General features: G+C 37.1%; 2 protein-coding genes across 2 annotated transcripts; one reads left to right on the top strand and one right to left on the bottom strand.

Moving 5' to 3' along the window:
• Positions 1-508: 508 nt before the first annotated feature.
• UQCRH (ubiquinol-cytochrome c reductase hinge protein) lies at positions 509-4851 on the bottom strand. Its single transcript, XM_026665800.2, has 4 exons — positions 4626-4851; positions 2852-2881; positions 981-1142; positions 509-741 (listed from the first exon to the last, which is right to left on the bottom strand). The coding sequence occupies exons 1-4, from the start codon at positions 4674-4676 to the stop codon at positions 709-711; spliced, it is 276 nt and encodes a 91-aa protein (XP_026521585.1). The 5' UTR covers positions 4677-4851; the 3' UTR covers positions 509-708.
• Positions 4852-4888: 37 nt separating this feature from the next.
• On the top strand, positions 4889-24422 carry LRRC41 (leucine rich repeat containing 41). The gene is made up of 10 exons (XM_087960203.1): positions 4889-5147; positions 7135-7221; positions 10927-10997; positions 14732-15932; positions 17711-17962; positions 18928-19092; positions 19327-19425; positions 19964-20086; positions 22126-22201; positions 23184-24422. The coding sequence occupies exons 1-10, from the start codon at positions 5036-5038 to the stop codon at positions 23416-23418; spliced, it is 2421 nt and encodes an 806-aa protein (XP_087816329.1). The 5' UTR covers positions 4889-5035; the 3' UTR covers positions 23419-24422.
• The last annotated feature ends 71 nt before the right edge of the window (positions 24423-24493 follow it).

Here is a 24493-nt window from a genome sequence, read left to right as displayed (position 1 = left end):
AGTGGGGGGTCCACTTCCCCCTCCCATCCTCTCTCGGATTTTGAGCAGGAATTGACCAGCCTGCTTGTCTCCACAGACTGACATCAAGGAGACTATATGCAGGTAGCTTTTTTTTCCTTATTAAAATTTCCTCCCATTTGTGCCCAGATGTGGAGGTTGTATATTGCCTTGACAACATGCTCCCTCCCCAACACACACACTTGCGAGCATCAGTAACAGAGGAATACCAGATACTAAGAGGGTGCTCTATTTAGCAAACACTTTCCTGTCTCTTTAGTCTTTGGGATAGACTTTCAACCAACAAAATGATTGAAAAAGCTTTCCCTTCTCTAAGGCATCTTGACCTCATGTTAGTTGCTTTTCTAGCAGCAGTTTCCTCTTATTTTCTCTACATTTTCTGGATTCTTAAAATCTGAAAAATTCAGGAAATCTCTCTCTCTCCACACATACACAGTTAAAATTCTCCGTGATTTAAAATCTGAATATGCCATAATTTTAAACAAGGATGTGTAGTTATCACAACTGTTTTATTTTTTACAGTAAATGTTTAATGTGGAAATGTACAGAAACTATTAACACTGCAAATCGTCCACAGAATACAGAAGTACTACGATGTAGTAATAAAAAAAAAGGATCAATCTGTCACAGAAGCAGGTCACGTCTGTAAAGTGTTCATTGGATATTAAGTTGACATGATTGAATAAACATTTATTTCAGTTTGGAGAAGAGTTTGTGAGCTACCTGTAAACCAAGAAATGAACAAATGAAAACAAGAATTTAAGCAAAAAATATATTCTACTTCTTGCACAATATATTCTTACAGTTTACTTACAGAAGTTTATTTTATTTACAAACTGCTGATCCATAATTTTTCTAAAGACTAAGGGACAACAAAGTTTGACAATCATAACTTCATTTGATTCATATAATTATTATTTTACACAACTTTATATATAAAAGTCATGCTAAAATCAACTTACACAATGGTCTCTAGCTTCCAGGAAATCAAAGAGCTCCTCTGTACACTCTTCCAGTGTTTGAGATCTGGAGGATACTCGAGAATTACACTGCTCTAAACGTTCCATAGCTTTTGCACATTCTTCTATTTTTTCACACTCTTCCCTAACAATTGTTAAAGGATCCTGGAAGAAAAAGCATCACATACATAATTAATGCTCTTCTAAAGACATTACCAAATGAGTGAATCCAACTTACTCTTAAAGTTAGCATACCAAAGTCTATAATTATCAGGAGAGTTGATAATCATAAGAAACTTAAAAACTCTGGATTATAAATTGTAGCCATTCAGGGATGTATTATTTTTCCTCAAAGACTGTAACATCCAGGACATTTTGAATTTCTTTTTTAAAACACAGAATTTTGGTCCTTTCCCTACAAGAGCTAGCCATGTTTGGCAACTACTTTTCTGCCTTGTACTCAAGATGTTGGTGGTATCGTGCTGAAACCCATACTAGCAGTTTAAAGTCTACCGTTGTAGTTTAATTAAAGTAATGCCTTCTTTCCTAAGCAGCTAATAAGCCAGTTTTACCACTGTTTTGTCACTGGAATTGTGAGATGAATCCTAGTTAGAATCAGCTTAAAACTTAAATGGGGAATTTAACTGGTGCTGTCCCATCCGTAGTGGGCACTGTCCTTGAGGGCTATTCTATTTTGGTGCAAAGAGTATGGCTCTTTTGAAACAAGCTCTTCCAATATATCTATTGGTCTCTGAGCTGTTCCCCTTGTTTGTAGAGAGAAATCAGCAGCTGGGGTGGAGGCTGCATGGTAAAGCAGAACAGAGCGGGTCAGTTTCATGACATAGTCTCCCCACTGCATCTGTCAGTTCTGTTTGGGCTGCTTTTGACCACAGGTTTAGTGCACTTCTGTTCTATGTACCATAGAAGAATATGCTATCACAGTCACCTGTTCTAATCCTGACAGGTAATCTCAGGCTGAAAAATAGGTAAATAAAATGAATTCTGACGAATTGCTAAACCCCCAAATCTGTCTGTCAAAAATATTGCCAATTATGTTATGACAGGTGAATGGATATCCTGTTGACGGCATTGTTGAGGTGGCTTGAAGATAGGACTTTTCTGCAAAGAAATTGGGACACTACTCTTCAACTACACTCAGAGCAAAGGCAACTGATATTTCCGGTAGTAATAGGGAACAACAAAATCTGTATTGGTTGGGGTTCTGCTAACTCTCAAACAAAAGAGCAGTTTAACTGAGCCAGGAAAAGTTTTACAGTTTGGAAGCAAAGTCCATATTTAGTTTGTCCATCTTTACTCTTACTATAGGAATCCTAACATTCAAAAGAAATAATATATTAAAACAAGGTTGGGATATTCTAAATACAATAGTTCAGAATACTTTATTAAACAAAAATCAGATACAAAGATGGAATAGTAAGACATTCACTACATAACCACCAATTAGACACAGCATTTATCAGAATTGATCTGCCCAATTTCTATATTATCTTTTTGTTCCTGAATTATTGGTTTTAGTAAAAAGAACACATGCTATTGAGCAAATAAGTACATCAGATAGAAAGTTTGTTTTAGTTTCATTAAAGCAGCATAGAAAAGATGCCATAAGATTCTGCTAATATTCAAAATCAGACATTTCATTGCAGTATCACAAACACACTTGTTGTGATCAAGAAAAATAATTAATTTGTTGAAATTTACTTGTGAACCCAATAATCATTCCCACCACTATATACATTTCTACCATTTTTAAAATTTTCATCCAGACAGAATACTATAGATTCTTTTAAAACAACATTGTTGATTGAAATGTTATGAATTACTTCTTTTGCTCAATTATCCATAAAGTTACATACCACAAGTTCTTCTTCCTCCTCCTCCTCCTCCTGTACCGGGAAAAAAAGAATCATAATGGATTCATTAATATTCTCATATCTACATTGTATGAAATACATTGAATTAGAAAAAAAAATCAAAGACCAATTTCAATTACAGATAGTGCTTGACTTATAGCCATTTATTTAGTGACAGTTCAAAGATACCACAGCACTGAAAAAAAGTGGCTTATGACCATGTTTCACATTTAATCATTGCAGCATCCCCATGGTCAGGTGTTCAAAATTTGGACACTTGGCAACTGGCATGTATTTATGATGGTTGCAGTGTCCCAGGATCATATGATCACCTTTTGCGACCTTCTGACAAGCAAGTTCAATGGGGGAAGCCAGATTCATTTAATTGTGTTACTAACTTAACAACTGCAGTGATTCACTTAACAACTGTGGCAAGGAAAGTCATAAAATGGGGCAAAACTCACTTAACTGTCTTGCTTAGTAACAGAAATTTTGGGCTCACTTCTATGGTAGCCGTAAGTCAAGGATTATTTGTACTTAATTTCTTTTATGTAGCCTCTTTCATATGGCATCCTTTCAACATTTATTATTATCCTTTCAGCATTTATTATTTTATTTTGAAAGCACAGAAATATATATAGCATAAAAGGCAAGGAAAAACACAAAAATAATTAAAAAAAGAAAGTGGCAGAGAAGACCTAGAAACTATGTTACAAATAGAACTCCAAAAACTTTCAGCATTGATGAAAAGACTTCTTTGTCCCTTTATCAAAAAATATATGATGAAAACAGGTATTAATAATTCACTGCTAAAAAAAGAGTTGTAGAATTCTCCTTCCAATGTTTTATAATTCTTTCTGCCAGTCCTCAGGACTGAAATATCCACATAGAATTAATATTTAAAGCAATTTTTTTAAAAAAATTAAGCCAATCAGTCCTGGACTGGAATAGTAAGATTACTGTACTAGCCATGGAATATTACCAATTTCAGCCCATCATAAATAAATATTAATAATGTAGAACTCTTTACAAAAAGAGGGATGATCATAAAAGGTATGCATACCAGTGTCATATGCAGTAAGGTTTTTTTTAACTTATATTTTTACAAGATAAGAAAAGAAAAATATACAATTAACTTCTAGAACTGATAAAAGCTTAATTCATGGGAATAAAGAACAGAAGGGGATGTTATAAGCAAAAAAACAGAAGCCCCAGAGACATTCAAATAACACGCACAGACGTATTATTTAGTGTTTATATAATGGCCAATATTTTACACCTTAAAAAGAATAAGGAAGCGCAGCCCACCATATATAACTACACGGGTTTATTTTTCAACCAACACAAGCACTGGGATGGGAGTTGTAGTCTTCCAGATCTGCAAGGCAACCAGATGGCGAAATTTGCAGCAATAAAAAAATTATGTCGCTAACCACGGTTTTTCGAAATTCACACAAAGCACGTTACAGAGTATATCAATTGGTTAGTGATTATTATTTTTCCTGCGGCTCTGCTACTCGGGCTATATTATAAATACGCGTGCCTTCATACACATTCAAACGAAGGTCCATTATGTTACAGGTGTACTGGCACGTGTAAATGAATATACGACTCTAGTGGTAGCCACTGAATGACCTTCCGATGAAATTAAAAGCTCAGATCAAGAAAACTAGCAGGCCCAAAAATGAAACGATGCGGGGTCTGGGAAGCGAAGAACATGCAATTTTAAGATGTGAGAATAACCCCATTTCCGATGTCTCACTGTGGCGCGGCTCACCTCAGGGTCGTCGCGGCGGCCCTCAATTGCCTTTTCGTCCTCCCTACCCATTTCAGCAAGTCTTCCTCAACCCCGATTTAGCTCCGGAGAAGGACGCGCGAGGGTCATCCGCATGTCAGCGGAAATCCCGCCTATCCCCAGCAAACCTTCCGATGGGAGGTTTTTCATTCCAGCCGACCTTCTTAAGATGGCTCCTTGCTTCTCCCGACCATCATGTTCCCGTCGCAGCGTGCGAGCCATGTCGGGAGGACTATTTCCATCGCATGACGCTGGGGGGCGCTCGATCTAGTCAGAATGGCAGCATCACACGTCCGCCTAACAATGAGTGACCTCCCAAGATGGCGTCATTCCGGCGGTGTGTGGTTTCTGTGTTTGTTTTTTAAACACAGTGGACCCGCCGCCCGAAGAATATGGAGATCAAATCTGGGGAAGAAGTCGGCAGGGAGAATCCCCTCCGCCTGTTTGAGCTAAGTGGGGCGGTAGTCAGCTCCGTCATGGGACAAGTTGAAAAAGAAGTTTGGGGTAAGATGGAAGAGGGGCTCAGCGTATTTCTCTCCTCGTTGTGACCCACAGCCAAACAGATCTCTGCTATGAAATGGAGAATCTGTTGCCTAGTTGAAAGGGATCGGTAAGGGTGTTGAGATGCCCTTAAAAAGTTTCTTCAGCATGCACAATAATAAGCAATATACAGAGATGCTCCAACCACAATCGGGCAGGAAAATCCTGCAATCCTTCAAATATAGTACAATAAAGGAATAAATCTTGCTGGATAAGATGGGGAAGGATTCCAGAGTAAATTAGCAGGCAAACAGTGACAATATAAATGTCAGTTGTCATTACTGGCACATTGTCCCATAGGGTGGAAATCCCTATCCACTGAATTGGGTGATTTGGTTAGACTGGAAATCTAAAACCATATTTAGACAGGAGTTATAGTAATGAGATATTTTCAGATTCAGAGCTCCTAGCATCATGAGACAAAATGCAATGGATAAATCTTTCCTTTAAACCCTTTTCCTTGTTAAAAATAATATAAGAAGGAATGGAAACAATTAGAGGTTTATTTGAAAGAAATATACTGTTGTCTAAGTGATACAGAATAATAGAGAATAATGGAAGTAAAGATAAAATTATAATGTACTAGTATAATAGTTATATTCTAAGATTTACATTCACATGGTAGAAGAAAAGGTCCTGAAACATGTTAAAATGAATATGATTTGGTGGTTGCCTATACAATTTATTTATTTTTATTTTTATTTATTTATTTGATTTGCCAATTGTTTACAAGATAATAAGTATAAGTGTATACATAGTTGTGAATACATGAAATGGGTACATATAAGAAAAATAAAAGAAGAATAAGAGAAACAATAGGACAGGGACGGTAGGCACGTTGGTGCGCTTATGCACGCCCCTACAGACCTCTTAGGAAAGGGGTGAGGTCAATAGTAGACAGTCTAAGGTTAAAGTTTTTGGGGTTTGGGGAAGAAACTACAGAGTCGGGTAGAGTATTCCAGACATTGACCACTCTATATATGTGTGCATGTATGAGTGTATGTGTAAGTAAACTGGAGTAGGAGCAGCGTATCTGCTCTCTGGAGTTTCAGTCCTTCAAGCAATATCTAAATATCTTTGCACCCTCTGGTGCAAAGTAAACAATCTTATTTTTAATATAAATAAGACGAAGGAATTCATAGTGGATTACAGGAAGAGCAGTTCGGATATCCAGCCATTGTACATCGATGGTGTTTTGGTAGAACAGGTGGCAGAATGTAAGTTTCTAGGTATCACCCTGAAACAAGATCTAACATGGGCAAATATTTTAGCCCTAGAAAAAAAGGCTCATCAACGACTGTATTTTTTAAGACTTTTACGATCACAACAACTGCCAGAGAGTCTGTTGGTTGCCTTCTATCGAAGCTCTATAGAGAGCATTTTATCCTATTGCCTTTGTGTGTGGTTTAGGAGTTGTACAGAGGCGGAGAAAAGGGCACTCCAAAGAGTGATAAAAAGGGCACAAAAGATCAGCAGATGTTCTCTTCCCTCACTGGAGGATTTGTATAACATGGGATGTAGAAGGAAGATACAAAAGATCTTGAGAGACCCTTCACATCCAGGCCACTCGTTGTTTGAGATCCTACCATCAGGAAGACGATATAGAGTGCTGAAAGCTAGGACAAGTAGATTTAAACATAGCTTTTACCCAAGTGCTGTGATCAGGTTAAATGCAGAGTTATGAATCTGGTGGTCTTAACATATATATATCCTGGTTGTATAGTTTTTAACTGTTAATTGTTTTAATTTGTTTTACATTGTTATTTGTATATGTCCTTTGGTGTTGTTCAGTTGTATGTTGTGAAAGAGCACTTTATTTCGTTGTTCTCAGGTTCTGAGTACAATGACAATAAATTTATCTTTATCTTTATAAATATGCTTGTACCAATTCATTTAAACCACTTTCTTTGTCACTAAAATGCATTTTTATATTGCTTTCTCCCCACCAAAGAACTTCCAGGTCCTATACTCCAGGGTATCTTGCCTCTGCTGAACATATATTATCTGGAAAGAATTGAAGAGACTGCTGTGAAAAAAGGTCAGTTACAATGATTTCATATGGGAAGGAAGGTAACAAGGAAGGCCAAATGGTAACTAATAATAACCCTCGGAAATATACTTTTCACTTTCATGCATGGCAGAACTATTTTATTGATTAGCAGACATTTGTACTTATTATTTCTCCATTTTCCCAACATATCCAAAGTTGGATAATATATTTCTGGTTCTTAATAAAATGGACATGTATATCAGCCAGACACCAACTAAACCAGGATGAGATACTCACTTTTTGTAAAAGTTACAGTTTGTGCAAAATCATTTCATCAGAAGTTTTGAGCACAAACAATACTTTAAGAATCAGAATGTTATGAGTAGTTGCTTTCCTATAATCAGAACCATATTCAAATATATGGCTGCAAGGCCTCCATTGGCTAGTTATTAAAAACTTATATTTACCCTGTCTTAAGGGTTTACTCTGACCTCCTTTCATATGCTACAATTATATTTTATTACTACGTAGATATGATTGCTGAAACAATCATTGCAGAAGACCTTAGGTTTTTCCATGGGGATGAGGAATCTGGAATGTGTAGATATTTCAGAATTCAGTTCTGAATATCTCTGGCTAGACAATGTGTGTCTGCCTTCAGAATATTATTGACTTCTGCGATTGCCTGGATGAGTTCATGTAGTTTTCATGACAAAATCATTAGAAATTGTTTATGCTGCTTTCTTCCTAAGGCTGAGGGAAAGCCTGCCAGCTCTGTGTCTAAGGCAGGGCTTGAACTCTCAGCCTCATGATTTCTGGGCTAGTGCTGACTTCAGGTTGCAAGGCTTCGGCGGCAGCAGGAATCCGCTTCTCTGTGGGTCCCTGCTGCGCTCGCCGCTGAGGTACCCCTGATCCAACTGGATTTGGGGGTTGTCGTTGCCCCGAAGAGGCAGCGGAAGACAGAGGAGATCCGGGCAGGGGTCTGGGGATATCGCACCCCCCTTCCCCAGCCGGCTAGACTCCTTTTTCCTGAGGCAGTGGAGCGGCTGTCAGAAATGGCAGCCACAAAGGAATCTTCAACCGGATAAGACTGTGCAGGAGGAAGACAGAAGGAGAAGTTTTCTTGGCTGAACCGGGACATTAAGTTACTTTTAAAACACCCTGGAAACCTGACTTTTGGATTGATACATTTGTTTCCAAAAGAAGTTGTTACGGGCGGCGAAAGTGCTGAAGGAAAGTTCACTCCCCTTCCTTACGGAGAAAGCAAATGAGCACAGAAAAACCTGCTTCTTTAAGGTAAAAACAAGCTCTTTGTTATAAGTGGGAAGGAGAGGACTAAAAAAAAATCTTTAAAAACTTGTTGGAGGAGACGCTTTGAAGATTATAAGACCAACAACTAATTGTAATACGGCTTTTAAAATATATTTGGGATTTTGCCCCAGGAGGAAAAGTTGCAAAGAGAAGAAGAGGAAATAATTTCGGTCTGTTTGGATTGTTTGATAACTTTGACATTTGCAAATTACTTTAAGACTAAAAACATCTGGGTTGTTCTTAAAAATTTACAATGGCACCATCTGTGGATCAACTAAAAATGGAATATGAAAAATTAAAAGAAAGAGAACAAAATGGCAAGAATTCATTGGGAGCTGTCTTCCACTTTTTAGAAATGGCGGTTTCTATGTACCAGCAAATACTTGAGGAAGAAGGAGAAGGAGAAGAAGAAGAAGAAAAGGAAGCCATTTTTAATGGTCAAAAAAGTTCGATTAAGAAAGAAAATAGGAAGAGAGGAAGGAAAAATGAGAATTTAAGATTCAATAAAACAACCAAGAAAAAGAAAAATAAGGTGAAAAAAAGGTACAATGTTAGAAAGCAATTGAAAAGAGAATTACAACAGAGAGGGGAAGCTAAAAAGGTGGAGGTTAGGAGAGGGGGGGGCAAAAAGATCAGACTGGAGAAGAAAGGGAGGGAAAAAGGGAAAAAAAGCCACGGTCTGAAACAAGATATCTTTTTTAGAGATAAAAGATAAAGGACAGTATATAATTTAAGTAAGATTCTGCAAGAGTACATAAGATAGTATTGTAGTATTTGCATTTGAAATGGTCTATTGGAATATTATAAGATTTAACAAAATATTAAAATATTAAAATGTTTTATAATGATAGATTTCAATATTTAATAAAATATCAAAGAGAATGTGTAAAATGATTAATGCTTAGTTATACTATTAATTAGAATTAGAATTAGAATGGTAATTATATACTTAACTATATTATAAGTTTATTATTCTTTTTTTTCAAAATGCAATATGTAGAATCTAAGCAGAATCAGGATAGAAATTATGTATTATTTTAAGTGTTACTTTAGGGAAAGGCGTCACACCTTAAAAGTGATTACAGGGGAAATTCTTTGCTAAAGAGAAGAGATAAATAGATGATTGGAAAAGAACGGACAAAAGATACAAACAATGATTTTGAAATAAGATGAAATAAAGAAAATATAATTAAGAGAGTGAAAAGAAGGGAGAAGTTATATAGAAAATATAGAATGGTTAATAAGATATGAATGGTATATAAGGTGAGCATGAACCTGATTTAGGTCTGTAAAAAAAGATGTAACCCGGGGCTAAGCCACTTTTCAAAAGAAGTTTTATGTTTTATGTTTTGTGTTTTGGTTAGCTATGTTTTGATTGTGAATTAATAAAACCTTGGAAGAATAAAACTAAAGGGAGAGAAATTTGGAAAAGACATGTATAAATGATAATTAAGGAGGTTTTATCTTTTTATGTCTTGTTTTATGTTTTGTATTTTGTGTGTTTATGCTTGATTGAGAATTAATAAAACCTTGATAGAAAGAAATATAATTGAATAAAAGTGAAGGGAGAAACAATGAGAAATTTGGAAAAGATATAAAAACTTATATTTACCCTGTCTTAAGGGTTTACTCTGACCTCCTTTCATATGCTACAATTATATTTTATTACTACGTAGATATGATTGCTGAAACAATCATTGCAGAAGACCTTAGGTTTTTCCATGGGGATGAGGAATCTGGAATGTGTAGATATTTCAGAATTCAGTTCTGAATATCTCTGGCTAGACAATGTGTGTCTGCCTTCAGAATATTATTGACTTTTGCGATTGCCTGGATGAGTTCATGTAGTTTTCATGACAAAATTATTAGAAATTGTTTATGCTGCTTTCTTCCTAAGGCTGAGGGAAAGCCTGCCAGCTCTAGTGCTGCTTGAGTTATTAAGCTAAAACATATGAAATGCATCAGTTTGCCTATCTTTTTCTTAAGTGTGTTTTCTATAGATAATGAAAATAGGAGTTCAACATATCTGAATGGCAGCCAGTTAAGCATGTGATATACAATATTAAATATCAAATGATATAATAAAATAAGGAATATATGCAACTTTACAGCTTAAATGTTGAAGCAATATTTTAACACATTTTGGTGATTTCCTGTTTTGAGATAGATGCTTTTAACATCTATGGATTTTTAAAAGATATTTGTGTGTGTGTGTGTATGCGCGTGCATGCATAAATAATGTTACATTACAATTTTATGCATGTCTGGTCTGTTAAGACGTAAAACCCTTTGAGATCAATGGGATTTACTCTCAGATAAGTATATATAGGTCCAATCTTCATTTGTTTCAAAACACTATCAATAGATGCACAATTGTTTTTGTAAAACTAATGACAGTTATTAACATAATAGTTACTTTAAATGTGCTATATATTTCTGTAGGACTCTCAACTGAACCAATATGGTGCAAGCTATGGTTTGACATCATGAAAACAAGACCTTCTAGATTAGAGGTGGGTTAAAGATATAAACTGCAAAATTGATATAGCAAATGGGACTATGCTCTTACCTTCCTGGTTAACTTCACAGAATCTCCTGTACAGGGATCTCCCATAGCTGCTTTTGTTAAATTTTGCACTTCAGTCCTTCTGTACTTTTCAGATATTTGCTATGTTTTAACTTCCTCTTCTGTATATTGTCACAGAAATAGTAATTTCCAAATACTGTATTTGTTTATTGTCCAATGCCTGTCCCGTTAACCACACAATAGCAGAAAAAGGAATATAAACATTCAATCAAATGTGGTGCCTAACCAGCAAACAGGCTGAGTGAAGGACAAAGTTACCAAAACTCCCATGCTAAAGAATATGCAAATATAACTGCATCAAGGTTTCTATGGTGACATCAGGCTATCTTCAGAAGTAACATTTTTACGATTGACCTTTAGATTTCAAGGCTCCCCATAACTGTCATAAACTCAATTTTTTTTTATTTAGAGTTAACCTAATGCCATTTTTAAATTCTCTAACAATATTCTTTATATACTGCTATCATCCAGAGCCTTAGTTTCACTCCTGAGACCTCAGATAGCAGCATATAAATTAATCACGTTTCTTCCTCAAAGATGCAAACTTTGCAGTGGAATGCAGCTGATCTTTGAAAGGCAGGAGCTAAGAAAAAATAGTAAAACAAAAAAAACAAGAGCTTGTCCTAAATTATAATCACCATAATTGCAACAAGGAATCAATTATGTCTGTGGCAGACAAAATCTTTTTGGACATAAAATTTTAACGCTAGTTAGGGGCAAAAAAAAAAAGGAACAAGAGCCAAATCAATATGTCTGAACTAAATTCTAAGCTAAGAGTATATACTATCTTTGAAAGCGGGTTTTCCTCCCTTCTTTTCATATTTAGATCTAACAACCTTTTTCTTACACATCCTGGTAGACTTTCAGATATTCCGAGCCACATTCCCAAATAGGATAGAGGCCTTCCCAATTCTGCATCTGTCTAAAGATGACTTTGAAACTTCCTTCCACTCAGTCTTTTCACACAGGGTCCATTTTCCCAGTTAACTGCTCTGGCCCCAACGTTCCACAGGGTTTCCTTCAGTTGGTTATTGTTCTCCAGGGGCATCTTATCTACTCTGTTTGTTTATTCATACCTACCTACATATAATCTATATGGCCCCCCCATCTATTTGTTCTCCAGGAATGATGATACCATATCTACTTCATTCATTCATTTATACCAGGGGTGTCCAACCTTGGCAACTTTAAGACTTGTGGACTTCAACTCCCAGAATTCCTCAGCCAGCAAAGCTGGCTGAGGAATTCTGGGAGTTGAAGTCCACAAGTCTTAAAGTTGCCAAGGTTGGACACCCCTGATTTATACAATATATAAGGCTGTCCATCTCCTGAATGGTGCACAAAGATTAAAAACAATCACTACCATTTAACCACAAACTGAACTCCTGAGGCAAAAATTACAACCCAACAGGGCAGAGCCCACCTAGCTATATGGCTCAAACATTAAAGTTAGGTCTTTAATGCGATGTGTAATAAGGGAACAAGGCACTTCTGGGATCAAACCAGTCCCTTCTCTGAGGTTCTTCAGTTCTGAGCTATCCCATGCCTCTGGGTGAGCCGCAACTGAAACACTAGGTCCCTTTGCTGCCACCTCCTCTTTTCTATAAATCTGTTTCTTTCTTCTACACCAACTCTCTAGGGCAGTGATGGCTAACCTATGACACGCGTGTCACTTGTGACACGCCGAGGCACTTTGACTGACACGCCTGTTGGTGTGGGGAAAACCTGCACGTTTAGAGGCTGCCTGTGCTCTGCTCCAATCCCTGCTCCCTGCTTGTTGCGTGGAGTCGTGGTGTCACCGCTGCCGCAAGATCTTTGCAGCAGAGAACCAGTTTTAACCGCCATAAACTGAGGTTTGTCAGTTTCATTACCTCAGGAACGCTACAGGAGGAAAGGAGATCCATGAGGTTCACAGCCCTGTAAGGTGGCCTTCCGATCCCCACATCCTGCACCTGCAGCCCTGAGACCAGGGAGACGAGTTTCACAGCCCTGTGTGATCACCCCAGCCCAGTCCGTCATAAACCAAATTATTGATATTTCTTGAAGTGACACACGACCCGAGGAAGGCTACACTTTTTCCCGATTTTCGACACACCAAGCTGAAAAGGTTAGCCATCACTGCTCTAGGGAACCAAGAGAGGATTGTAAGGCAAATGTAGAGCCCATCCTGGGTCTGGCTAAATATTGAAAGGGAAAGCCAACAAAAACCATTGCTCAGCCAAGCTGAGGTGGGTGATAGAAGGCAACTGATCAGTCCCAGGATTTAAGCAAAACAACTTTATGAGAGCCCGTTCGGTGTCGGGGTGCCCGGAAACCAGGAGACCGTATGTTCTAGGCCTGCTTCAGACATGAAAGCCAACTGCTGATTCTGGGCCAGTCACTGTCTCTCAGCCCAACCCACCTCCCAGTTGTTGTTGAGAAAATAAGCAGGAGTAGTAGGCATGTTCGCAGCCTGGAGTTATACAGGTAGTCCTAGACGTACAGCCACAATCAAGCCCAAGATTTATGTTGATAAGCGAAAAAATTTTTGAGTGAGTTATGCTCCATTTTATGACTTTTCTTGCCACATTTTGTTCGGTGAATCACTGCAGTTGTTAAATTAGTAAAACACCGTTGTTAAGTGAATCTGGCTTCCCCATTGACTTTTGCTTGTCAGAAGGTCACAAAAGGGGATCATGGGAGCTCAGGACATTGCAACCGTCATAAATATGAACCAGTTGTCAAGCATCCGAATGTAAATCACATGACCATGGGGATGCTGCCACGGTCGTAAGTCCGAAAAATGGTCAGAAGTCACTTTCTTCAGTAACTTCAAATGGTCATTAAATAAGCTGTTATAACTTGAAGACTACCTGTATAATTTATATATACATGTGTGTGTGTGTATGCAAATAAACAAACAAACAAATAGAAAAGAAGAGAATACAAATATAACAATAAATTTCAATCTTGCCTGACCCTCATCCAAGACTCATCCAACTCCCTCACAAAAGGCACCAAAATTCTTCCCAAAATTGACAGTTCCTCCTTCTATTCCTCCTATTGGCTGTCACAGGTCAGGTGACTTGGCCTATAGATCATTGCTCTGCCCTGCAAATGCCTTATGAAAAACGAACAGGCCAAAACCATTCCAATGTTCTTGTGCACTCTATAAAGTTACAGTAGACTGCTAGGCAAAATAATTTGAACCAATTTAAATAAAAAAAAATGTACTTTCTGAACTGGTATCACTCAGTCCTATCCCCCCCGCCCTCCGAATAATATTTTAACAACATCTGCAAGATTATCTACATCCAGCTGCCCCTTGAGAACTTAAAATAATCTGCAGCAGTTAAAATCAATTTTTGAAAATAAAGATGAGCAGAACAATATCCGGATAAAATCAGCATGGGATTCTGGGTTCTTCATAGCATTTTAAAATTGCCAAAGAAGAAAGTGGGCATACTTCTCCTGCAAGGGCATTTCAAAAGGGTGGGATCACCAATCTGACTAGCCAACTTATCGCAATATATCCTAAGCAAACCTTTAAATTCTAAAATTTAATCTAATCAATTGTTCAAGTATGAACCCTAAAATACACCTCTGAAACAAGTTTGAAGTACACATTTCTAGAGTATACTTAGATATCAACAGCTTGTATTTATTTCCATATGATTGCAGAATATCAAGTGTTGGAGGAAGAAGTTCCTTGAAACTTTCTTCTCAAATGTGCTGCGTGGGATCTTGGATGTGTCATCGCATCAACGCTTGAGTGATCCTTATTTTTTGCCCCTGCTGTATACTTCACAGCACATATCTGAGCTTACTATTTACAATATGCTTGAGGGTATCTCAGAACTGATGGCTGAACACAATCGTTGTGTCCTTGAAAACCTGGCTGTCTCACTTAGAACTCTGACCTTCCGTCACCTCCTTTCCTCCAATCTGTCTACTAGACATCAGTTGAGTTTATTCCTTCATCGCCTAATTCATCACGGGGCAGTGAACTACTTATCTATGTACTCATGGCCTGATCCTGACCCAGCACTTCTAGCTCTCATTCTGAAAATGAGTGCTGGGATTTGGAATCCTGGTAGGACTTTAATGAATGCAGAATTTTGCCATCTGTGTAGAGAGAAATTGAGTGTACAGAGCCAAAAGCTGGATCAGGAATGTAGGCCTCCTTTGGGTTCAGACCAATTGTTTTCTACAGCAGCATCTGGCCAATTTAGCGATAATGAGCTGAGGAATATGAAAATCTTTCCCAGTGTGCCTCAAGAATTTCCTCTAGGCTTTGAAGATGCTGGAGAGTTATTCAGAACCAGCAATAAAAGCTTTAGTGAACCACCAGACTGCCAATTGGGTAGTAGTTCCTACAAAAGTCATAGGCCGCACAATGCTAGCTCAAAAGATTGTGATGCTGAAGTAGCATCTGTTAGCTTTTCCTCAGCAAATCCATCTCAAGGCAGCCTTCCTTTGGGAAAATCTCCGCAGAGGCGCAAAGCTGTAATAAAGAAGCACAGCATCCATAAAAAAACTAGCAATATCACCAGTGAGATGGAAGACCTGTATGACTTTGTCTTCACAATTGCAAAGGAAGAGGAGGAGATAGCATTCTACCACAAAATAAGGAATGTTGGCAAGGAAGAACATTGTGATAATGAATCCTCTCTCCCAGCAGAGGCTTCCAGCGTTACTGATACGGTTTCCTTAGGGGGAACTCGAACTATTGGGCTCACTCCTCTGAAGGCAATTAGCCATTTTCGAAGTGTATCCACATTGGAAATATTCTCTGTCCCACTGACCAAGAATACATGCCAGATGCTTGGGAACCTGTTGAGCTCTTGGATAGCTTTAGAAAAACTTATTCTTACTTTAAATGGTAAGTAATAAGCCAAAATCTTTGCCTGTAAATGTTAATCCTTTGTGTAGAAACTTCACAGACAGAAGTGGATAAACGGCAACCCCTTGGACTCATTAGAGGTCTGTTGCTATCCATTCTGTTCAGTCAGGATGTAATTTTTAATGTTTGACATCTGAATGGCCACAACTTCTTTTTTATGTGTTTTGCAATGTTCAAATATGAAAAACATTTGCTTTTAGAAAAGGAAGCACTGCTAGAGAAAATAAGAATACTCCTACTGAACAGGCCAAAAGCTTTCTTAATTGTTATTTTTTTTTCATAGTGGCAAACTAGGTAACTCTTGAGATACTTGATGGCAGGTTGGCAAAGATACGGGTAGTCCTCAACTTATGACCACAATTGAGCCATAAATTATTGTTGCTAAGTGAGACAGTTATTAAGTGAGTTTTGCCCCATTTTATGACCTTTCTTGCCCCAGTGAATCGCTGCATTTATTAAGTTAATAACCTGGTTGTTAAGTGAATCCGGTTTTCCCATTGGCTTTTCAGAAAGTTACAAAAGGTGCTCCGATGACTCTGGGACATTGCAACCATCATAAATATGAACCATTTGCCAAGCATCTGAATTTTGATCATGTGACCATGAGATGGTGCAATGGTCATAAGTGTGAAAAACAGTCAAATCACTTTTTTGAATTCCATTGTAACTTTGAACAGTCATTAAACAAATGGTTGTAAGTCTAGGGCTACTTGTATATCTGCCATTGTTCTCCAGCAACTGATATTTGGAATTCTACGGTACTACCACCAACCAAGAGGTAATATTCTGTTAACACAGAAAGGTCCAATAGGCCCTCTTTCAAGTTACCAATTTGTACCTGAGATTTGACCTGGTAAAAAAGCAGCAGTTGGGTAATTTGGACAGTATTCGATTTTGATCTGACTGCATACATTAAAAAAATGTTAAATTTTAAAAAATAAAGCCCAAATTCAAATACTCTATCAGATTTAGAGATTGCCTTGAATGTTGAGAGCAAATCTAAAATGCCCATTGTGCATAAACAAAAATATCTTAATGCAAACTTCAAAACAAAGTTTTCCATCTGCAATCTCATGTATCCTTACCATTTTAGAATATTTTAACCAAGATTCTTTGTCTTAATCCATATCTAAATACCAGGTGAATGAATTCTGATTCATGGACATACCATAAAAGCCACATGTATTATGACTCGGGAAACCCTGTTTGGTGTAGTGGTTAAGGAGCAGACTAGAAACCAGGAGACTGGAAGTTCGAGTCCTACCTGAGGCACAAAGTCAGCTGGTGACCTTGGGTCAATCACTCACTCTCTCAGCCTAGGAAGCCGGCAATGGCAAACCATTTCTGAAAATGTTGCCAAGAAGCCACAGGGTCTTATCCAGACAGTCACAAGGAGTCAACATTGACTCAGAGGCGCACATGCGCGCGCGCGCACACACACACACACACACACACACACACGACTTGGAGAAATTAAAGCAAATTTGACAAATTTTAAGAGTATATAATGTTGTACTCACTGACAAAACCTGCAATATTACATATACAAATGCAACTAATATTTGATTACTGGAGAAAAAAGCCAATTCTATTTCTGAGCTCTTCAGATATAATATAGTGTGGAAGACTAGAGCAAGTTTGATAGCCTATTCTGCCAATGTCTCAGAATATTGTATACTTATTTAAACCAAGTAGTAATTTTGCTATGCATGCATATTTTCAATTTCTCTTTTTTTCCTTTTAAAATTGTGCTTCAGGCTTAGGCTCTGGTATTTTCAGCATCCTTTCTGGGCTCCGAATTCTTTCTCAACACAACGATTATTGCCTCCGTGTGGTACGCATCAGTGATATGTTTGCTCATATTCCATGTATGAATCTTGTCCATTCTCTTTTGAGTGTTGTACCATTGCTTCAGATGCTTCTGGTCAGCTTTGATCTCAAAACTGCAGCCGAGTGGAATAGACTGGAAGAAGACATGGGCTCATCATCCTTAGTAGAAGAAATTCCAGGTACAATATAGATCTTCAGCTTCAACTAAACCACAGTAGCAGTGGTGGGATTCAAGTTTTTTTTACTACCAGTTCTTGGGCATGGCAGGGGAAGGATACTGTAAAATCTCTAGTCAGAGGTGGTATTTGGCAGTTCTCCTAAATACTCAAAATTTCAGCTACCGGTTCTCCAGAATTGGTCGGAACCTGCTGAATACCACCTCTGCACAGCAGGTTTCGTTTTAAACATGAGAATAATTAAGTCATATTTATTAGCTGCTCTATTTCAAATAATTCTTTGATTCTGGTTTGCCATCTTGCTAAAAGTCTTTTCTTGATAAAATGGGTGGATCCAACACTCATCAGTAGAGCATGTGCTTGTGTGCTGAAGATTTCAAATTCAGTCTCAAACTGAATATATATCTGCTTGTAAATATGTGTATATACAGTATATTCATCAAGGTTACCCCGAATTCAGAAATGGTTGCAGAATGAAACAAAAATTAAAGTGATTTGATCATAAGTTAGCAACCATTTAATTCATTTTGACAAGTAAGATTATTACATAACAAAAATATTTGTATTAATTCTGTTGAGAAATTGAAGTTTTTCAGTTTTCAAGAAATGCACAGAAGTTTCTTGTTATAGATAATGCCTGTACTTTAGGAAAAATATGGTATTTATGAATTCAGTGTATATGGAAAGTTGGAGTGAGCCTTCCCTTGCCCCTGACACTGTTCAGGCCATATAGTAGGAAGTGAGCTGCTATGACTGCTTCTTTTTCTGACACAGATTCCTTAACTGAGTTCTTCCTGATCAGTTAAACTATGATTTGCTTTGAATTCGCATGTTATAGACTGAGGAATTCCTCCAAATCGGTATCACAAACTAGGTTGATCTCAAGTTTGTAATTTTTGTTCAAACCATATTTGCCAGCTTCAATCTGTAAATAGTTCTCTTTTACTATATTGACTTTTCCCACCTAGTTACTTACTTGGAGCAGCTTGAGATCAGGTTTCCCAGAGAACCACTTCAAACAAGTCTTCTGGTGCCTGTACTGAAAGCTTCAGGGTCTCTCCAGAGTCTTTCTCTAGACAGCGTTGCAATTTCCTGTCCTCAAGAATTTTGGCTCCTCCTGCAAGCCCTCAAAGGTATGAGTGTAAGTTATTCACTTGCAATAAGCTAAAAAGTAACAGTGCTGTACACATTTAACAGGAATATTAACATCTTAAGCACTTTGTCAGCAGCGTAACCATGGCCAAAATTAAGCTATAAAAGATACTTGAAAAAAAATATTGGAACCACCTGCTTGTTACACATTACCGAAGAGGAAAGTTTTAATCAGTGAAAAATGTCAAGACTTAAGTTCTTATTTATCTTGGTAGAATATAACCCAAACCTGAAGAAACTAAGTTTTCATGATGTCAACCTTTCTGAACATTCAAAAGAAGTCCTCCTTATTCTACAGAGTCCAACTCTTCAAGGTACTAATAATTGCATTATTTTTTCCTATTCCAATTCTATAGCCGCTGTTGCATGTAATAAAAAAAATAATGGTGTTTTTGGAGACTTATCATTTATGTATGGGATAGCCTAAGTCATAAATTTGGCTAAGGTACTGAATTTGTTCATTTAAAGAAGATTCCCCCCAACTATTATCAGGGAAATAAAAAATTAGCAGGAATGAGTGAAGGCCTAATATCACTTCCCCCTGCTCTGTCTGCATGAATGGAAGCTGCTACTTCACGACAGCTGACATCCTTATGGAAGGGAAAAAAAATGACAAACAGCAGCTTCCCAGCCTCCTTTGTTCCTGGTGACAAACCCAGCTTCCCTGTGTCATATGCTATTGGCATACAAAGTTAATAGTCTAACAAGTTGTTTTTGTTGAACAAGTACAGTCGTTATTTAATATATCTTTCCGGCTTTTGTCCATTGTCCATTCAATTAGACTGACTTCACCTAATGAATCAAAGGAAGAAGGAACACCTACATTAAATTTAGGTTTTGGTTTTCCCACAGAAATCAGTTTTTCATTTTGTCGACTCTTTGAAAACTGTACAGCTGAGCTTCTGACTGAAATGATTACTGCCATGAAGAAGAACTCATCGTTAACAACCCTCAAAGTCCCTGGAAATAGGCTGGGTATGTAGTGGGAAATGTAGCAACTTTCTTGGAGTGCTTTCTTCCCTTTGTGGAGAATGAGCTAAGGCTCTGGCTCCTCTCAGATTTAGCTCTGGCTGTAAATTCCTGCCTGTGGTGATTCAGATGAGAACCTAGTAATAATTGTATACACCGTGTTGCCGGCGTATAAGACGACTTTTTGCCCTGAAAAACATGCCTCCAATTGGGGGTCGTCTTATATGCCAGGTCGCCTTATCGCCCGCAAATAGTAATTGGGAAGCACTGCGGCTGCCCGCGGCTGTTTGCCTTTTCAGAATCTAGACTTATGGTTCCAAGGTGCTTTCTTTCAAAAGGCAACTGGGCTTTCTTATTTTGCTAGTTTAACTTTTCATCCAAGAAACTTCTTCAGTTCTGACTGAATGGTGGAGGCTTGCAGTCATCTGGTCGTTAGCACTCTTTATGAGAGCCACTGAGGCCACTTGGAGGTTTATCTGTGTCCTGAGAGTCACATGAAACCTGTAGTCTGCATTTTTTTTCCTGGAAATTCATTCATACTCCTGCACTATTTGAAGGGTGGTCATCCCAAATTGCATAACTAAATGTCTATGGAGATTCTCAGTTGTGCAGGTGGACCACTGTATAATTTGAGAATATCCATAGACAAACCTAGCCTATTCTGTATTTCCTACTACTGGCTAAATTGTTCAGTGTACCTAGATTCCAACATGTTTGATTTATTTTATTGCTAATTTTGCAATAATTAGAGCAATTAGAGCAACTAAGTTTAGAAAGGGATGCACATATCTACAATTACAACTTTTGTGCTTGTAGCAAAATAAAATAAGGACTGATTGACTGACAATTATTCTATTTTTAAAAAGGAACAAAATTCTCAGGTAATCCTGTACAAGCAATAAGCAAGTAGCTGTGGGGAGCAGTTTTATCTTTGATGTGGTCAGTGTCTGCTTTGCTAGAGGTTTAGGATTCTTGTTTTAGTTTTGTTTTAAACATGAAAGCATTTCAAAGGGATTATGGCTCGATATTACAAGAACCGTTACATGTCAATTAAGGTTGTACAAAGACCAATTAATCCAGTGTTTCTCAACCTTGCTTAATTAAGATGTATGGACTTCCAAGTCCCAGAATTCTAGCATAGTTGGACCCATTTTTAAACCTCCTGACCGATATCAATTTCTGTGTCACAGTTCATTAATTTAAAATATTGCTAAACCACCTATCACGCCATGGGTCATTAGGAAGTGCATTTCATTTACAATTTGAAATGCAATAATGTACCAATAAAAATGATATGTTAAAGTTTTGTATATATTACCAACTATATACAAACTACCAAAAGTATTTGAGAAGTTCCACCATAAAATGTCAAATATTAAATATAAATGTTTTCAGTATGTATCTAAATTGAAATAAATCAACTCAAGCACTGCTGAAAACATATAATTTATGTTAGCATTTGACATTTATTTCCTTTTTCCCTTAGTGGAAAACTTTGGTTAAAAAATATAATTTATAAATAAACTTCCTGTTTGACACTCACATGATTACTATTATAGTGGAAAATAAAGCTCGACCTGCTCATTTTCTTTTTTAGTACAATTGTTGAAGGTACTTAATTCCTATAGCATAGTGAAGGACAGTTGGTCCCTAGAAGTTCAGCCAATTACTAAAGATTCTTTTTTAATGATTTCTTAGTGAGTTTTGTTCTTAAAAATATTTGTTAATTTACTCTGTATCCTTGGAGTGAGAAAAAAACCTTATAAATGGAAAGTAAATGGAAATTTCTTTCCAGGCAGTCATTTTTCTACCACTTTTCATATTCTTCCCCATTGGGAATCTTCATTAATGGATCTGTTTATATAATATGAAATGTACAAAATATTTCATCAGAGAATAGAATCTAGAAACATCCCAGAAGACGCTTGTCTGAAGGTTAATTTTTTATCCATGAAAAGGCATTTGGCATATTCCTATTATTTAGACTGTGTTCTACCGCATCCCCCTCGTACTTTGCTTTAAATTACATTTCCCCCTATTATTAGGGAATCATAGATTGATTGCACTGGCTGACATTTTTGCTGGAGATTCATCCTCTTCTATCAGTCATCTGGATGTAAGGTATGTATGTAAACAGAAGTAACTTCATGCAGTCCTATGTCAAAAAAGATAGCAATGAAATTAGTCTGAGAAGCAATGCTTTTTTCATTCAATTTTTCCCTTCCAGTAGCTGGTAGCTTCGATAGCTTTTTGCATTCAATAGCTAGCATCAATTTGCACAAAGAAATAACTGCAATTTCAGTCTGTGGATATGGTTGCAGTCATATTTCAGCACTTGACTGCTTCAAAACTCATCAAATTCAGTATCTGACCTGCTTTAAAGCAGAAATTACAACATGCAAGGAAGAACTTGCTGATGATGGCTGTCTCATGAGACTCTATTTCTTCCGGCTGAAATAGCAGGCCATGTGGTAAGGCACATGATTTTCTTGGTACCCATCAGTTTTAGTATTCAGCACATCTTCCAGAATGGAATACCGATGAGGACCGAGGTACCACTGTATTCCAACTTGTTTCCCTCCCAGTTGTTGGTCCTGATGCTCCTGAACCTCCAATTGCAATGCTGGGAAAGAACTGCCAAGCAGAAGGCGCCATCTTGCTGCCTTGGCTTAGGTTTGCTTAGCATCATCACTCTGTGGACTGAGCAGGAACTCTTGTCAATCTTGCTCAGTCTGCGCTGTAGTGACACCCAAGTGACTCTTGCTGCTGCGAAGCCAAAGGCAACGAGCTTATTATGCAGGATGCCTCTTGAGTCATGAGCCTAGAATTTTATGTTAAGTAGAATTATTATTTATATGTAATTTTTTAATGATATGCAGATGATTCTCTTACAGGGAACACAGGTTTTGCCATAAAGTCTTTAGGAACGAAGTCATGAACATATGCCAATGTCAAAAAAATATGCTTTCTTATATAATTGTGGATGGTAATCATTCAATTTTTATTCAGGAAAAAAGCTCGCTAACTACTTTGATGAATATTTCATGTTCTAAGTCATAAATTGCAATGAGGTACAGTAATACTATGTTATTTTCAATTCTAGCTCCAACTGTATTAAGCCTGATGGGCTTCTGGAATTTACCAAAAAGCTGGAAAGTTACACAGATGAACGCAGAGAATGTATCAAACTTACCAAACTCTGCCTCTATCAGAATTGGCTGGAGCAAGATGCTGTCACTGCTCAAGAAGCCCTTTCAAGACTAAAAGCTATATGTCATATAGTTAGTGATGCATGGGATTCATCACAGGCCTTTGCTGACTACATCAGCGTGATGTAAGAAGCACTGTAATGGAGAGTGTCTTCTAATAAATCTGCTTAACATTTTTTTATTGGGATGTTATTGGGGTATTTAAGCACCAGTTCTAAACAGGATTTCCCATATTGTTTTGTTTGTGTTCAGTTTTTTCTGATCTCTGTTTAGCATGAAGGATACAGTAAATGTTAGCGGAAATGTCTCATTTCCAAAATAACTTTTATAAAGTCAGTAAAGTATGAGATTAACAATTACTTTGAATCAAGATTTAACAACTCCATAATGGAAAACTTATTAGCTTAAAATTGAAACCTATCTTGTCTGCATATGGAAATATCTAGATCAGATCAAACTATTCTACCAAATGCACCACACAGTTTATGTTGCTCACATATTTTGTATTATAACGAGAATTTAAATGATACTTCTGCTTTCTGAAGTATGTTTACTATTTATGCAGACCTTATTGTTAAATAAAAAATATTATAGTGATAATCCTATTATTTGAATTAACTGCATATTGTTGGGCAATCTGAATATCCATCATTTTTTTTAATCCATGTCCTAGAAAATATCATTTCAAGCATCTCCTTGTAAAGATTTTTAATTTTTCAATATAACAACAGTAATTTGGTGAGTCCATTCTATCATAAATACAATGCTTTGGGATTCTTTTCTGGGTCATCAGTCTTTCCATACAAAGATTTCACAAACATTTATCTTTCTCAATATATGAAAATGGTTAAATAAAGAAAATGCTTTCCTGTCTTTGTAAAATAAAGACCTTAGTCTACCAGACATTACTATTATATTACAGCAAAAACAATTTTATGTACACATGTACACCATTTTGTTAGTTTCATCTCATATCCATACTGACATATGAAATACTGTACGTTTATTGCTTCTTGTGATATACTGTATATACTCAGTTGGAACAATATTCTTTCCCTTTATTTTACTTATTTATTTGTTGTAAAATATGACAATTTTTGATTTTAAAATTAAAGATGATCCTGACCTAAAAATTGTTCCTGTAATAGGTTTAAAACTGGATGATGCAATATTAGTCTGCAGCAAATACATTTTAAAAACTGAT

The sequence above is a fragment of the Notechis scutatus genome, chromosome 3 (assembly GCF_049901735.1).
Source record: "Notechis scutatus isolate UNSWTSFEM ecotype Mainland chromosome 3, rNotScu1.2, whole genome shotgun sequence".
Taxonomy (NCBI): domain Eukaryota; kingdom Metazoa; phylum Chordata; class Lepidosauria; order Squamata; family Elapidae; genus Notechis; species Notechis scutatus.
The sequence above is the reverse complement of the archived record's forward strand: the minus strand, read 5'-3'. Positions and strand labels throughout refer to the sequence as shown.